General features: G+C 42.3%; 1 protein-coding gene across 15 annotated transcripts in view; it reads right to left on the reverse strand.

The window, feature by feature from the left end:
- Positions 1-13,556, reverse strand: part of ARMH3 (armadillo like helical domain containing 3) — a 212,796-nt gene that overhangs the window by 144,816 nt on the left and 54,424 nt on the right. For 11 of the 15 annotated variants that reach the window (XR_010113275.1, XM_003825509.6, XM_063607863.1 and 8 more), the window contains 4 exons: positions 6,885-6,943; positions 5,122-5,187; positions 3,559-3,628; positions 2,141-2,201 (listed from right to left, as the gene is read on the reverse strand). Coding sequence is in view for 14 of the 15 variants with exons in the window: in XM_003825509.6 (XP_003825557.2) it covers positions 2,141-2,201; positions 3,559-3,628; positions 5,122-5,187; positions 6,885-6,943 (256 nt within the window). In the remaining variant the exon portion in view is untranslated. The remainder of the gene's footprint in view (positions 1-2,140; positions 2,202-3,558; positions 3,629-5,121; positions 5,188-6,884; positions 6,944-13,556) is intronic. The other 4 variants (XM_055093311.2, XM_034931351.3, XM_034931349.3 and 1 more) reach the window with 1 other exon arrangement.

The following is a 13,556-nucleotide window of genomic DNA, read 5'->3' on the forward strand; positions in this document are numbered from 1 at the left end:
TCAGGGACCCCAGCTAAAATAAGCTGAACACTCATCTGTTAAGTGTTATAAAAAGCAACTGTTCATGGTCTTTGAATTGAAATAAAGGATCAGACTTACTTCTAAACACCCAAAAGGTATGGAAAAATGCAAACTGCAACCTACTTACCTGAAAGAAAAATTTATATCATTATTTCAGACCTACGAAAGCAAGACTATATAGTTTATAAGCAATCTAAGAAGCCGGAAGGTTGGGCACAGTGGCTCACGCCTGTAATCCCAGCACTTTGGGAAGCCAAGGCAGGCAGATCACCTAAGGTCAGGAGTTCTAGACCAGCCTGGCCAATGTGGTGAAACCCTGTCTCTACTAAAAAATACAAAAATTAGCCAACATGGTGGTGCGCGACTGTAGTCCCAGCTACTCGGGAAGCTGAGGCAGGTGAATCACTTGAATCCAGGAGGCAGAGGTTGCAGTGAGCTGAGATCATGCCACTGCACTCCAGCCTAGGCAACAGAATAAGACTCCGTCTCAAAAAAAAAAAAAAAAAAAAAAAAAAAAGCAAGCTAGAGGTCTACTCTATTTAGACTGAAATCCTTTATACCTCCCTAGATCCCAGGCCTGGCACTGCAATGGGGTTTACTCAATTTGCTGTTCACCAAATTACCCTCTTGCCCAAAAATTGGAGGGAGCAATTCTGATGTCACACTCAATTCAGATGTTTTATAAGGACTAAAGATAATATACATATTTGAGATCACATTAATGTGGCACAGCTGTTCTTGGGTGTTAAAGAGAAGAATGTAGGAGTAGTGGCAAAGGAGAAACAAAACTCTAAAGGTTTAAACTTTATTAAAATATGATGATGGCTAGGTGTAATGGCACACACCTGTAGTCCCAGCTACTTTGGGAGGCTGAGGTGGGAGGACTGCTTGAGCCTAGGAGTTGAAGACCAGCCTGGGCAACACAGTGAGGCCCTGTCACAAAGTAAAAAGAAAATATGATGATTCTGAGTTGCCTCCAGTTGTGCTCATTATAAAGAATTGTGATGGTCGGCCAGGTGTGGTGGCTCATGCCTGTAGTCCCAGCACACTGGGAGGCTGAAGTGGGCGGATCACCTGAAGTCAGGAGTTAGAGACCAGCCTGGCCAAGATGGTGAAACCCCATCTCTACTAAAAATACAAAAATTAGCAGGGCATGGTGGTGTGCACCTGTAATCCCAGCTACTTGGGAGGCTGAGGCAGAAGAATCACTTGAACCTGGGAAGCAGAGGTTGCAGTGAGCCGAGATCATGCCACTGCACTCCAGCCTAGGCAACAGAGTGAGACTCCGTCTCAAAACAAAAACAAAAACAAAAACAAAAAACTGTGATGGTCAAACAGTTCTCCTCAGGAGGCAGGACTCTCCCGGCGAGGCCACTGGAGACATAATCTGCCCAGATAATAGGGCTCCAGCTAGGCTGTCAGGACAATGTAGGCTAAGAATGGATCAGAAGTGCTCTCTCTCTCTAAATTCGTCCTACCTAATGCGAAAGCTCAGAGACAACTAAGTGGTCTGCTGGTATTGCATATCTTTGATTACAACAGACCCCTGCGATCACTATATTCATGTGTCGGCTCCCTCTTCATGCAGTGTGCCTAGAAGTGATCATGCAGATATGTGCAGAATCCACATTGTGGTTTGTGCTTATTACCTCTTCTGAAAAGATGTACAGATCCAGGCCAGAAAATGTTCCCTAACACTTCTCCACATGCAAATGTGTTTTTCTTAAAGTATACACAGACCATGAACTTTCTTTTTTTTTTTTTTTTTTTCAGACAGAGTCTCGCTCTGTCGCTCAGGCTGGAGTGCAGTGGCACAATCTCAGCTGACTGCAAGCTCCGCCTCCCGGGTTCACGCCATACTCCTGCCTCAGCCTCCCAAGTAGCTGAGACTACAGGCGCCCACCACTGCGCCCAGATAATTTTTTGTATTTTTAGTAGAGATGGGGTTTCACCGTGGTCTCGATCTCCTGACCTTGTGATCCGCCCGCCTCGGCCTCCCAAGGTGCTGGTATTACAGGTGTGAGCCACGGCGCCCGGCCTACACAGACCATGAATTTTCTAACATTCAGTTCTTTAAAATAGATTTGTACACATTAAATGTGTACATATTTGTACTTACATATAGAGATCCATAGGAAATTCCTTCATCATGTGTGTTACAATAAACTCTACCATCAGGTCTGAAAGGGGAATAGAGAAAAACTGGATCAATTACAATGGAATTCATTTCTTGTCTTTGAGTTGGAAAAAAAGCTTCTGAGTACACCTTGCACTCACACTGAACGGCATCCACTAACCACATCTTTATTCATATACACTTATTTTATATAACGCATTTTGTGTAACACTGTTCACCACCTGCCACTTGTAAAGTAATAAGAAATTATTTCACTTGCTGACCTCCAGAAGGATACTCTGACCTGCCAATAAATTCAGATAAATGGAAAACTTCATTGTATAGATATTTCATCCCATGGCATTAATGCAGACCGCCAAAGGGAAATCATATTCTGAGACTAGACAATGAGGCAAGCTCTGAGAAGAAATTATGGATCACATTTGTGTAACCAGAGACTCAGCTCTAAAGCTATGTCAGTCAATCTCATCTTACTATCATGCTCAGTTAGACAGATATTGACTGAAATGGGCTGTGGGGCTTTGGGTCAAGAGAGGCTTATTATACAGCCTTAATTACTGTTTCTAAAATTAAGTAGATTTAGAAACTGGGGCTGAATATCCAAGTGAAATGGGATTAAGAATTCAGCTAATTCCCTGAGGAAAATGCAGAATTCTGGACAGACAAAATTACCCAAGATACAGCCCCCTACCTGTCAACTCAGTCAGCCTCATCTCAGTTTAATTTACTCAGGGGAAGTTTTGTATATGTGAACCATGAACTTCAAGCCTCCTGGCCAGCCAGCACATCAATTCGAACCAAGAAAGGATGGGAAGAATTTGAAATCTTTTTTTTTTTGAGATGCAGTCTCGCCCCGGCTGGAGTGCAATGCCGTGATCTTGGCTCACTGCAACCTCTGCCTCCTGGGTTCAAGCGATTCTCCTGCCTCGGCCTCCTGAGTAGCTGGGATTACAGGCGCACGCCAACACGACCAGCTAATTTTTGTATTTTCAGTACAGACAGGTTTTCACCATGTTGGCCAAGCTGGTCTCAAACTCCTGACCTCAAGTGATCCGCCCACCTCAGCCTCCCAAAGTGCTGCGATTACAGGTGTGAGCCACTGCGCCCAGCCTGAAATCTTGATCATGTATCTTGTAAATCATGTATCAAGTTTAGACACAGCCATTTGTCTCACTGGAATGACTTTTTTCTTTGAACAACAGGACCCTTTTATTGACCACTCTATAACTGGGGTTGCTTTACCAAACACAACAATAAACATGGTTTCTTAGGCCAGGGAAAAAACACAACTAATAATTTATTTGCGGAAGAAGCACATCAAACAGGTTCTACTCTTCATCTTCATCATGAAAGCCTATCGCTGTCACAAAACAATGTCAATGTTGATGATACTCACTCACCCAGTACTGCACATACTAAAGGACGGCAGGGAAGATTCTTGTCTGCTGCCTTCTTCCTGTGTCTCATAGGCTTCACACACAAAAAATGAAGAAAGGAAATTAGTAGACACTGGCACTGACATCCAATGGCCCATCATCATGTTCCTTGTGCAAATAAAATCACTATTACAGGGATACTTCCTTTTCTTTCTCTTTTTCACATGGTGGGAGAGGAATGGGGTAGCATGGGATGAGGCGGGGAAGGGAGGACTTGTGAATGCTTCAGTTATCAATGCATGCCTGTTACAAAATTACAATTCACAACCTCAAAGGGCACTAGAGAATACTACAATGGGAAAACTGTTGGTTTTACTTTGCTTTCAGTTATATAAGTGGCATTACTAACGACAAAAGAGGTACACTGGTGTTTTTCTTTGACGATAAATAATAATAATAAAAAAAAGAGGAAGTGATGGTGCCACCTATAGAAGCAGCAACAGTAGTAGTTGCAAAAAAATAAAGAAAGTTTTACATCTAAACCTCAATGTAATTTTTTTTTTTTTTTTGAGACGGAGTCTCGCTCTGTTGCCCAGGCTGGAGTGAAGTGGCACGATCTCGGCTCTCTGTCTCCTGGATTCACGCCATTCTCCTGACTCAGCCTCTTGAGTAGCTGGGACTACAGGTGCCTGCCACGACACCCGGCTAATTTTTTGTACTTTTAGTAGAAACGGGGTTTCATCCTGTTAGCCAGGGTGGTCTCAATCTCCTGACCTTGTGATCCTGCCTTGGCCTCCCAAAGTGTTAGGATTACAGGTATGAGCCACCAAGCCCGGCCCTCAATGTGATATTTTTTAACATACCTCCAAGCTTTAAGAAATTCCCTGATCCTCCATATTCTATTTGCCCACTTCTCAGATGAACAAATCTGAGCAGCAGCTAGTCTTAGCCAATCAAAAATTATACTACATTTTGAAAACAAAAGGCTTAGAACCATTTCCTTGCTGAAACCTATATTATTGAAATCCAGTATCAGGCCAGGCGCGGTGGCTCACACCTGTAATCTCAGCACTTTGGTAGGCCAAGGCGGGCAGATCATCTGAGGTCAGGAGCTGGAGACCAGCCTGGCCAACGTGGTGAAACCCCGTCTGTAACGAAAATATAAAAATTAGCCGAGCGTGGTGGCAGCCACCTGTAATCCCAGCTACTCAGGAGGCTGAGGCAGAAGAACTGCTTGAGCCCAAGAGGCAGAGGTTGCAGTGAGCAGAGATCACACCATTGCACTCCAGCCTGGGAGAGAGAGAGAGAGAGAGAGAGACTCTCCCTCAAAAAAAGAAAAAAAAAAAAAAAAGAAATCCAGTATCATTGCCACGCTTGTGAATCTTCCAAAACTCTCGATTAAGAAACAGCTCCATGACACACAAAAATCCCAACAACAAGCATGGGTCTGTTGAACAGCCGTCATGCAAAGCCCTTTGGCACAACTTTCCACCCACATTTGTTCTAGTAAGATCAATTTCATCCCAACCCTGCCGACATACAAAAAATTTCCTCTAAGAAAAAACAAGAAGCAAAAGAAACACCTACCATTCTATGTAAGTTTACTCGAAAATTCATGTTGTCATCATGCAAAAATGCATTGGCATATTGATCCTAATAAAAATATAGAGAAAAAGTAAGAAGCGAGAGCTATATTTAAGAAACTGTTTGTAATCTATCGCACTTCGTACAAATCCTTGGACTTTGAGAACTACTTTCAAGGATCAGCTGGATAGCTAATAGGATGAGCCTAGAGCCTTATGTCAAACCCTACTTAAGCCATGAGATTTTTCTTTAGTGTAATTTCCCAGTGTATCTCTAACTGGTCAAAAATTTCCAAGCAAAAACAATAAAAATTAAGACGCAGGGACTTAAGGCAGATGCTGAGAGGAATGAGAGTAATCTGTTTTCCTATTCCCTCTTCCGTCCCATCTGCCCAAGGAGCTGGCTCTGTTTGTGATAGCTTAAGGTTTTCACAGGGGCTGCAGGATTCATGTGCAGGCTCCACATGAGGGTTTAGGAGCAAGAAGAAAAATCTGTGCTCTGCTGGGAATGGGTTCAGCCCAACAGAAGCAAACTGCTACACAGGCAGCGTGGAAGCAGGCAAGACCCTGTCTGTTCCGGGCTTTCCTGAAGACTGACGGAAAATCAAAAACCTCTTACCATGGATTAGTAATAAACATCCCTTGGCCCTTTCCCAATACCTTTTCTGAAGATCTGACAAGCCTACAGACTCCAATTACAAGGAACTGTTATAATTTGTGAAAAACAACTCCTTTAAAGATTTTCTTAGAAAGATTTTTGAAAAGCAATTATACCAGGCCCACTGCTAATAAGCAGCTCTTCCATAACCAGCCACCCCTAATCTTGTGAAAAGGAGGTCATCTTTCCACAGAGAACATGAAGAGAGAGAGACTGAGAGAGATCTCTACTTCATGTGGACTACCTTCACCATTTTTCTTAAGAGAGAAAAGAGCAGAGTGGGGAATAGTAAAGGGGGAGGTTGAAGCTATAAATTTAGCTCTAAACTCACTCAAGTTCTGCCATGCCTGTGTGTCACCAAGATACATGGTGAGTTTGAACCTAATTAGTCCAACCAAAAGTGGCTTCTTAAAAAGCCAAAGCATCCCTTCTTTTTTCCCCTCAGCTCTTGTTCCTCGGCAAACTGCAATTACTGAGTTTCCAATTCCCCTCTCTGGCTTTACTATCCACCCCTTCACCCCATCACAGGAAACCTGAGCTCCTTTTTTATTTTTTAAACTGCTCCACTGCCGGGCATGGTGGCTCATGCCTGTAATCCCAGCACTTTGGGAGGCCGAGGTGGGTGGATCACCTGAGGTCAGAAGTTTGAGACCAGCCTGGCCAACATGGCAAAACCCCGTCTCTACTAAAATTACAAAAATTAGCCGGGCAAGGTGGCGCTGCCTGTAATCCCAGCTACTAGGGGGGCCGAGGCACGAGGATCGCTTGAACCTGGGAGGCGGAGGTTGCAGTGAGCCAAGATCATGCCACTGCACTCCAGCCTGGGCAACAGAGCGATACTCCGTCTCAAAACAAACAAACAAACAAACTGCTCCACAGTTTAAAAACACAGTGCTAAACAGCGTGGAAGCAGACAAGACCCTGTCTATCCATGGCTTCATCGAAGACTACACTCTAGTGGGAGAAGACAGATAATACAAAGGGGGAAGATTTTCTCTCCTAAACTTTAGGACCCTAAATGTCATGAGACAGTAATGGGGTGAGGGGAGGCAGGGAAAGATAGCACTTTGTAAAAGACTGCCTAATAGCAGAAGGCTCGTGAGACCTACCTCTGCAATACATGTAAGGATAATCAGACAGAGTTTGCCACTGTGAAGCCTGTGTTCATCTGTAAAGAAAAAAGAAACTCTTCTCTGTAAATCATCCAGACTTACATCATCTGTTTCAATACAGAACAAGGACGTATATCATAAAAGGAAACATTCACACTTTCTCTTCCCACAAAATCCATAAATGAAAATCAAGGTACTACTATAGTAATTCTTGCTTCCCTCCTAGGCAAAAGAATTCCCCCAGAAGATTTATTTTTTTAATATCCTGGTAGTCTGTTAAATGGCTAACCACCTTCCTGAGAGCCATCTAACTCATAATGGTTCCTACTGTCATGGCTCAAATAGTGGCCAGTACTCTCACATCAGCCCTTTGCTGATAGAACTTGAATAGTCAGGTCCATTTCCTTTTCTGCCCACCCTCTCATCTGCCAGCTCTAAGCACCACCTACCACAAAATCTAGAAAGATTTCATGACTGCTCATAGCAAACTGGCAATGAAATCAAAAAGAAATTAACTGGAGACTAGGGTCCAGCCCACGCTTCTCCTTGCAATTGTATACTTATGCCCTAGAAAGCTGTGAACTCTTGATCATTTTTCTTCCTGTCAAAGTTACTCATTCAACAAATATTTACTTAGCACTACTATGTGGCAGGCACTGTGCAAGGCACTAGAGATATAGCACTGAATAAAACAGACAAAGGTCCCTGGTCTCTCACAACTCACATTCTAGTTATTAAAAAAGAAGAAGACAACCTCAGTAGCAGGGCTCTAAGCCCACACACAAAAGGACAAAAAAGAACTAATCCATTACTGCCAAGTACGAGAACCCATCAAGCTTATGTTACTTTCCAGAAACTCTGTGGGTGAAGGAGTGAAAAGGAAGTAAGAAGAGGATCATGCCAGCATAGCCAAAACAGACAAATGGCTCATGATTTTCAAATTAGCTTCAACAGGACCCAGAATGAAGTCCAATCTAGAGAGAAGACCTCTTAATGGATTAGAGTGCTGTAGAAGTTAGCTATTACTATTTACCCTGACATTGACCTGCTTCTTTCTCAAAAATGGGATCTATCCATTAAAACTTGACAATTAGATGGCATAATGGGGATTACAATCCACAAATATACTCACGTCTCCTCAGAGATAGGCAATGCAAAAAGAGTAATGGTGACAATCCCTATCTGACACTCCCTGTAGCTTCATCAAAGCCCCGACATAGCCAAAGAGTAATGCCCTTGCCTCCAGAAAACTAGATTCACAACTCTTCTACCCACCTTTAGCCACAGTTTCTATGGCACTATCCTCCCACAAACTGATACGCAACTCCCACAGAAAAGCCTGCAGCTATCTCTCCACTTAAAATTTTTTTTAATTTTAAAACTAAAGTGTTTACGAATACAAAACTAAGCTTATTTCATTATAGACAGTCTTTTAAACTCAAAAAAAGCATATACACACAAAACAATGAAAATCAAATTTAATCATACCACCCAAATGTTATAACTGTTAAGACTTTGGTGAATCAACTTTAAGTCTATGCATAGATATACATGGTTTTTACAATTTTTTGCCTAGTATCTATTGTAAAGGTTGAGCAGAAGCTTCTTTAAGGTGACACCACCAAAGTCAGAAAAATCCCAAGTAATAAAGGCTTTAAAAGCAGGGGAAAACCCAAGGGAATAGGGGCTGGGCTCGGTGGCTCACACCTGTAATCCCAGCACTTCGGGAGGCTGAGGTGGGATGATCACCCGAGGTCAGGAGTTGGAGACAAGCTTGGCCAACATGGTGAAACCCCATCTCTACTAAAGATACAAAAATCAGCCAGGCGTGGTGGCATGCACCTGTAATCCCAGCTACTCAGGAGGCTGAGGCAAGAGAATCGCTTGAATCCACAAGGCAGAGGTTGCAGTGAGCCGAGAAGATCATGCCACTGCACTCCAGCCTGGGTGACAGAGTGAGACTCTGTCTCAAACAAACAAACAAAACCAAAGGAATGATAAATACAAAATTCTAGGCCACGCGTGGTGGCTCATGCCTGTAATCCCAGCACTTTGGGAGGCCGAGGCGGGTGGATCACAAGGTCAGGAGATCGAGACCATCCTGGCCAACATGGTGAAACCCCATCTCTACTAAAATATAAAAAATTAGCTGGGCATGGTGGCGCAAGCCTGTAATCCCAGCTACTCAGGAGGCTGAGGCAGGGGAATCGCTTGAACCCGGGAGGCAGAGGTTGCAGTGAGCTGAGATCGTGCCACTGCATTCCAGCCTGGCGACAGAGCAAGACTCCGTCTCAAAAAAAAAAAAAAAAAAAAAAAAAAAAATTCTGGAGAATGGAGAGGAGAGAAGTGATTGGGGGGGGACACACAGGTAGCTTCAACAACATTAATGTTGTTTTATTTAAGTTGGGTGGTAGGTTGACATATGTTCATTTTATTATTATACTTTATAAGTTATGCTATTTATTATAGTTATTATAAACTTTATACCTTATTATACATATCTATTAAAAGTATCTTTTTGGGTTTAAAGGATAAATATATAAGAAAAAGGAAAAAGATAATATCCTCATGGGGGTGGTGGAAACAGAGCCAAGAAAAAGTTGCTTCTATTGCTGCTAAAAACATAATGAGATGCTGTTAGCCAAGGCATGCAGCAGGGGCTGAGGCAGGAAGAAAGCTGGGCCAATAAAGCCACACAAGGAGTCATTTTTGAAATTAACTCTTCATTCCTAACCTTGCCCTTTGCCATATTTAGGTTGCCTGTTGGCCAAGACCACTCATTCTGCAATTAATCAGCCTTTAATTTTGCCTTCCATTTTATGGATGGCAAGTGACCAAGACAAAGAAGCTTATATAATCACTAAAGCTAAAAATGAGTTCCAAGGGCCTCAGTTCACTGTGTTATATCAGGCAAAGCTAAAAGTTCATTTTCTAGGTCACATCCATGCAGTGTCTCTATTCTGTGGTTGCTGCAATACTTCTAGAGAAAGGAAGAGGTTACCATTTCCATAAAGAAGCAATGGCTTCAAGAAAGTGACACACAAGTCTGGTTATCCTTGCTTACCAGATCTCTCTTGCCAAGTCTCAGAGGTTCAGCTATCTCTGCAGCAACCAATGGACTGTTTTATGTTAGGAGTTAGTGACATGGACTACTTAAATCTATCTCATCCCTGATATAGCTCTCTCTCTCTTGAAAGAGAACACTTGCAAAACATAAAGGAAGAAAAAAGTCTAAGTTTGCAAGGCAGAAATCTCCAAGAGCTAATACAATATGTCTGAGTGTAACATATCTTAGACTCTGCCCACCCAGGCTCCTTTCTGCTCTGGCAATTCTTCATTTCCCATACTTATCTTTTAGCTCTCCTGTCTCTGTCTACCAATGTTTCTTTCTCACTCTAAAAGTCTCCGAATCCTGGTCTTCTCCTCCTATGCAGTTCTTGCCTTTCAGCTCCATTCTTAGACTTCTGAAAACTCTCCAACCAGAAACCTACCTACCTCACTTGGCAAATAAGAGACTTCTAGAGTATACTTAATGCCTAAGGGAAACTTAAACCACCTACAAGGCATTAATCTCTCCTCACAGAAAGTAAAGTGGCAAAAACCATACTATTTCAGCAATTTTGCTTCTAAAGTGGAAATGGTTTTTTTGTTATTTAGGAATCTGAAGTTCATCTGTGGACCATAATTTAAGAACCCAAATGTAAACTACTGGACAGTTAGTTCCTAAAAAGGATTTAAAGATTCTTATAAAGAAGTCTTAAAAAGGAAGAATCTATGCCAAATTGTTAAGAGTGATTAACTCTGGAGAGTTTAAATTACAAAGAACTTTCACTTTCTAAGTTAACTATTGCTAGAATGTTTTAATTTTTAATAAGAATATTTCAATTATTTTTGTAATTAGGAAAAAAAATCCTTTTTTTTTTTTTGAAACAGAGTTTTGCCCTTGTTGCCCAGGCTAGAGTGCAGTGGCATGATTTTGGCTCACTGCAACCTCCTCCTCCCGCATTCAAGCGATTCTTATGCCTCAACCTCCCAAGCAGCTGAGATTACAGGCACCCACCACCATGCTTGGCTGATTTTTGTATTTTTAGTAGAGACAGGGTTTCACCATGTTGGCCAGGCTGGTCTCAAAGTCCTGACCTCAGGTGATCCTCCCACCTAGGCCTCCCAAAGTGCTGGAATTACAGGTGTGAGCCACAGCGCCCAGCCAAAAAATCCTTTTAAATAGGAGAAGCCCACTGGATCAATCTGTAGGTACCAAAAGAAATGCTAATAAAAATGTTCATTAAAATGCTAGCTTTGTGTCCCAAAAAAGCAAGCATTTTGGGGACAAATGGGGATACTGAAATAGGGACTAAATATTACATGATACTACAGAATTATTGTTGACTTTCTTAGATATAATAATGGTATTCTGGATATCTAGGAAAATGTCCTTAACTTTAGGTGATACATGTTAAAATATTTATGTGTAAAGCAGAGTCATGATGTCTGCAACTTCATTTAAAATGATTCAGCCAGGCCGGGCGTGGTGGCTCATACCCGTAATCCCGGCACTTTGGGAGGCTGAGGTGGGCGGATCACAAGGTCAGGGGTTTGAGACCAGCCTGGTCAACACAATGAAACCCCGTCTCTACTAAAAATACAAAAATTAGCCAGGTGTTGTGCCACATGCCTGTAGTCCCAGCTACTCCAGAAGCTAAGGCAGGAGAATGGCTTGAACCTAGGAGGCGGAGGTTGCAGTGAGCCTTGGTTGCAATTGCACTCTAGCCTAGGCAACAGAGCAAGACTCTGTCTCAAAAAAATAAAAAATAAAATAAAATAAAATGATTCAGCCAAAATAACAACAACAACACACAGAAAGAAATTTAAGTGCAAACCAAGTATGGTAAAATGTTCATGAGTATATAGGTAAATCACTTCACAATTATTTTCAACTTCTGTATACTAGAATTTTTTCATTACAAAAAATGGAAGAAAAAATGCTAGCTCAGTGTCACCATGAAATCAAAGGCTTACTTCCAGGCAACCCTAAAACTGGGATATATTCCACTTATATCAGGTTCCTAGAGAGTCAAATTTATAGAGGCAGAAAGCAGAATGGGTGCTGTCAGGCCTTGGGGCAAGAGGAGAATGGGGTATTAGTGTTTAATGGGTATAGAGTTTCCATTTTGTAAGATGAAAAAGTTCTGAGGCCAGGTGCGGTGGCTCACACCTGTAATCCCAGTACTTTGGGAGGCCAAGGCGGGCAGATCACTTGAGCCCAGGAGTTCAAGACCAGCCTGGGCAACATGGCGAAACCCCATATCTACAAAAAATACACACACAAAAAAAATATTATCCAGGTATAATGGTGCACACCTGTAGTGCCAGCTACTCAGGAGCCTGAGGTGGGAGAATCACCTGAGCCCAGGAAGTCAAGGCTGCAGTGAGCTGAAACCACACTACTGCATTCCAGCCTGGGTGACAGACTGAGACCCTGCCTTCAAAAAAAAGAAAAAGAAAAAGTTCTAGAGATGGATGGTGATGATAGTTTTGTTGTTTTTTTTTTTTTTGAGATGGAGTCTCACTCTGTCATGCAAGCTGGGGTACAGTGGCGCGATCTCAACTCTCTACAACCTCCACCTCCCGGGTTCAAGCAATTCTCCTGTATCAGCCTCTCGAGTAGCTGGGATTACAGGCACATGCCACCACAGCCAGCTAATTTTTGTATTTTTAGTACAGACAAGGTTTCACCATGTTGGCCAGGCTGGTCTTGAACTCCTGGCCTCAAGTGATCCTCCCGCCTCAGCCTCCCAAAGGGCTGGGATTACAGGCATGAGCCACCGTACCCAGCCAGTGATGATGGTTGTACAAAAACATGGAAGTAGGTAATGCAACTAAATAGTACATTTAAATATGGTTAAGATGGTAAATTTTGTTATATATACTTTACCACAATAAAAACAAAACATAAAAATTGTGAACACTCACATAAATCCTGTATAAAGAAAAATGCTAAGTAGGGGAAAAAAAACAAAACTAAGATATATACTGGATAGAATTTGCTGTGTCTCCTTCTAACCCCTTCTCAATCCTAGGACACCTACTCCACTACTCTACCACCAAGTAAAAGGCCATGGCAAAATCATAAACAGAGGAAAAACAGGAAATTACACAACAAAACCTCAAACTTTTCCAACACTCAATCCTCTCCCACTTCCACTCTTGCATTTCTAGGATGGGTATTGACACTTCTATTTTAAGTGTTCAAGAACAGAGTCCCTCTGAATCTCACCTCTTCCTACTGTACTGTGTACGACAGTCCTCTAATTCTCACCACGAGCTGATGCTTTCAGTTCCTGTCCTCAAAAGGGAATTCCCTGAAGCGTGCTAATCCCTCCACTTCCCACACATAAGAGTCTGCATCTACTTACCAAGATCTGCTAAGAAGATTTGCTAGTTTTCAAAGAGACCAATTTTTTTCCTGTTCTATTTTTGAGTACTCCCCTCCAGCTTCAGGTTTTCCCAACACCACCTAATTGCCATCTAGCAATTAGGTGAGACATCACTATTTTCCAGCAATGAAGACCATGTACACAAGGCCCCAATAGTTCATCTTGTCAAAGCTTCAAAATATTAATGTTGCTCTTTGATGCTAGCTGCCTGCCACACCTTTGACTTCCTGAG

This window comes from Pan paniscus, chromosome 8 (assembly GCF_029289425.2).
Source record: "Pan paniscus chromosome 8, NHGRI_mPanPan1-v2.0_pri, whole genome shotgun sequence".
NCBI lineage: Eukaryota > Metazoa > Chordata > Mammalia > Primates > Hominidae > Pan > Pan paniscus.